The sequence below is a fragment of the Plectropomus leopardus genome, unplaced genomic scaffold, assembly GCF_008729295.1.
Source record: "Plectropomus leopardus isolate mb unplaced genomic scaffold, YSFRI_Pleo_2.0 unplaced_scaffold5040, whole genome shotgun sequence".
In the NCBI taxonomy this organism is placed as follows: domain Eukaryota; kingdom Metazoa; phylum Chordata; class Actinopteri; order Perciformes; family Serranidae; genus Plectropomus; species Plectropomus leopardus.
The window spans coordinates 1-3,045 of record NW_024655324.1 but is presented as its reverse complement, the minus strand read 5'-3'; the positions used below and the strand labels follow the sequence as shown (position 1 = coordinate 3,045).

Below are 3,045 nucleotides of genomic sequence, written 5' to 3'. Positions count from 1 at the left end.
ACTGCATATTCTGTATCTGATAGAAATATAGTGACACTGACAAACTTGTCATTGCATAAACATACAACGTTCCTAACTTAGAATGAAACTGATTTTCATTCACACATATGCCTGCAATCAACTTCAACTATTATTTTCACTACTGATTCATCTGCAGACTATATTCAAGATTAATCTATTAATTCTGTAGTCTATAAAATGTTGAACAATTGTGAAATAAAATGCTCCTCACAATATCCCAGCGCACAAAGTGACCTCTTTGAATTCCTTGTTTTGTCCAACCAACAATCTAAAACCCAAATACTCATATTTATAATCATATATGACAAAGCAAAGCAGCAAATTCCAATATTTAAGAAGCTAGAACAAGCAAAAGTTTGACACTTTTGCTTAAAAAATGACTGAGACAATTAACTGATTACCAAAGCAGTTAGCAATAACAAATTTTCAATCAATTTATCGACTAATTATTGATTATTGCAGCTCTAAACACAAATACATTTGTGCAGTGCAGTCTTGCAAAAATAAACTGGCAATCTGATAAAGAGCATTTATCGTTTGTTACATAAGTTACACAAAAGTTAAAACTGTTCGAGATATCTGTCTTTAATGGTAAAAATAATTCATCTTGTGCTAAAATAGTTTAAAAAGATGTGAAAAAAACTCAGAATCTGAAGTTGTACTTTAATCATTTTAAATGTCCCTTATCGTCATGCACATCACACACATAAATGAAACTACATGTTGGAACTACTTTTGTGAACACCATTTCTTTGAGAACTGCAACTAATGGTTATTTTTTATTGTTGATTAAACTGTTGATTATTTTCCTGATTAATTTTCTAGTTTCTTGGTCTATCAAGTGCAACAAAATGGTGTAAAATGTTGATCAGTGTTTCCTTAAGCCCAAGATTGAGTCCTCATACAATTCTTGTTTTGTCTGCAACCAAAATATATTCAGTTTACTGTCATAGAGGAGCAAAGAAACTGGAAAATACTCACATTTAAGGAGGTGATATCAGAGATTTTTTACCTTTTTTCTCAAACCAATTACTGAAGCCTTTTCATTGATTTTTAAATGAATTGGTACTTAATTTATTAGTAGACAACTAATCATTGCAGCTTTAGTTTCTTTCACTCAATTTGTTTTTTTTATGTGTTGTTCTATGAATAACCTGGTAATATGCTCCTATTCATTTTAATCAGATTTACCTAAAATCTTGTCAAATATAACCTGCTCTGCAAACAGCCCATTACTGTGAGCCACATCAAGTTAAGTTGATTTATGTATAGAGCAAATAACACCCCTGCATCGGAAATGAATACATTAACAAATGTAATAGACAAGATAATAGCACTGTAGTTGTGTTTATAACTGTGAGAGAATATGAAGTCACAGAAAATCATTTCACAGATAGACATCTACGGCAGATACAGAGGAGATAAAAACGAAGACTGAGATGATAAAATGCATTCAAATGCTAGCTGCCTTAATGTCACTCCTTTATAAATTGCACGTAACATGCGTCTTAAAAGATTTCCACATACTGTTTTCAACTGTGTGAAAATCTGAGCGCAGACCACCCGCACGACCAACACAATATTTGCTTTTCCAGGACTCAGAATTGTGTTTTCCAGGATCCTGATTGGTCAAAAACAACCTTGGAGGTGTGTTTAGCAGGTAGAGAAGAGAGGAACCGCTCCATATAAACCGGAGCACCAGGTAAAGTTTCTCATCGACAGGATCACACAGCAACCATGAGGTCTCTGGTCTTCGTTCTGCTCATCGGAGCTGCTTGTAAGCATGTCTCTCTGCTTTAACTTCTAGTAACTGTATTGAAAAAAGCAGTTACTTGGCTGACTATTTGGCCTCCTGTGTGTGTTTTCAGTTGCCACGGAGGACGACAAGATCGTCGGAGGGTATGAGTGCACGCCCTACTCCCAGCCCCATCAGGTGTCTCTGAACTCCGGCTACCACTTCTGTGGTGGCTCCCTGGTCAACAAGGACTGGGTTGTGTCCGCTGCTCACTGCTACAAGTCGTATGTCACATGTGAAACTACAGAGACCAGAATTCATCTGCTTTTAAAAGGCCTCTTCAAACTCAGCTGCCACTAATCATCTCTTTTTCCGTTCCAGCCGTGTGGAGCTGCGTCTTGGAGAGCACAACATCAAGGTCACCGAGGGCAAAGAGCAGTTCATCCGCTCCTCCCGTGTCATCCGCCACCCCGACTACAGCTCCTACAACATCGACAATGACATCATGCTGATCAAGCTGAGCAAGTCCGCCACCCTCAACCAGTACGTGCAGCCTGTGGCTCTGCCCACCAGCTGTGCCCCCGCTGGCACCATGTGCACTGTCTCCGGATGGGGCAACACCATGAGCTCCAGTGAGTAGCACCTGCATTTAGCTACGAGCTACACAATGTCTGTTGGCAACACTTGTGTCATTTTTAAACCTTTCGTTTTACACATTGTAGCCGCTGACAAGAACAAGCTGCAGTGCCTGGACCTTCCCATCCTGTCTGAGAGAGACTGTGATAACTCCTACCCCGGCATGATCACTGATGCTATGTTCTGCGCTGGATTCCTGGAGGGAGGCAAGGACTCTTGCCAGGTATGGACTCAGCAGGGGTCCTTGTCTTAGACTAGTCTCATTTGCAAATCAAAAATAGCAGAAACGTTCCTCACAAACACACTCTTTGTTCTCAGGGTGACTCTGGTGGCCCCGTCGTGTGCAATGGTGAGCTGCAGGGTGTTGTGTCCTGGGGCTACGGATGTGCTGAGAAGGGCCACCCTGGTGTCTACGCCAAGGTAAAACTAAAATATCTTTTTACAATAAAAATAGATATTTGAAATTCAAATTTCAAATTCATGCCCAGTTAAAATTCAACATATTTGCTATTGGCTGTCTGTGCTGAAAAATCTCATTTTGTCTCTACCCACAGGTCTGCATCTTCAACGACTGGCTGGAGCGCACCATGGCCAAGTACTAAGTCTGTTCCTGCGATCACCATCTTACTCTGCTGCCTTTCTGCCATCATTCT

The 3,045-nt window shown here is 40.1% G+C and overlaps 1 protein-coding gene across 1 annotated transcript; it reads left to right on the top strand.

Annotated features, from left to right (window-relative positions):
- The first annotated feature begins 1,729 nt into the window (after positions 1–1,729).
- LOC121939546 (trypsin-2) lies at positions 1,730–3,038 on the top strand. The gene is made up of 6 exons (XM_042482552.1): positions 1,730–1,798; positions 1,890–2,040; positions 2,138–2,388; positions 2,479–2,615; positions 2,711–2,812; positions 2,947–3,038. The coding sequence occupies exons 1-6, from the start codon at positions 1,759–1,761 to the stop codon at positions 2,992–2,994; spliced, it is 729 nt and encodes a 242-aa protein (XP_042338486.1). The 5' UTR covers positions 1,730–1,758; the 3' UTR covers positions 2,995–3,038.
- The last annotated feature ends 7 nt before the right edge of the window (positions 3,039–3,045 follow it).

Bases quoted from the DNA above. Each gene is read 5' to 3' on its own strand.
- LOC121939546 (XM_042482552.1), top strand. From the start codon at position 1,759: ATGAGGTCTCTGGTCTTCGTTCTGCTCATCGGAGCTGCTT. The intron at 1,799-1,889 runs GTAAGCATGTCT...GTGTGTTTTCAG, and splicing joins TCTGCTCATCGGAGCTGCTT to TTGCCACGGAGGACGACAAG. The intron at 2,041-2,137 runs GTATGTCACATG...TTTCCGTTCCAG, and splicing joins GCTGCTCACTGCTACAAGTC to CCGTGTGGAGCTGCGTCTTG.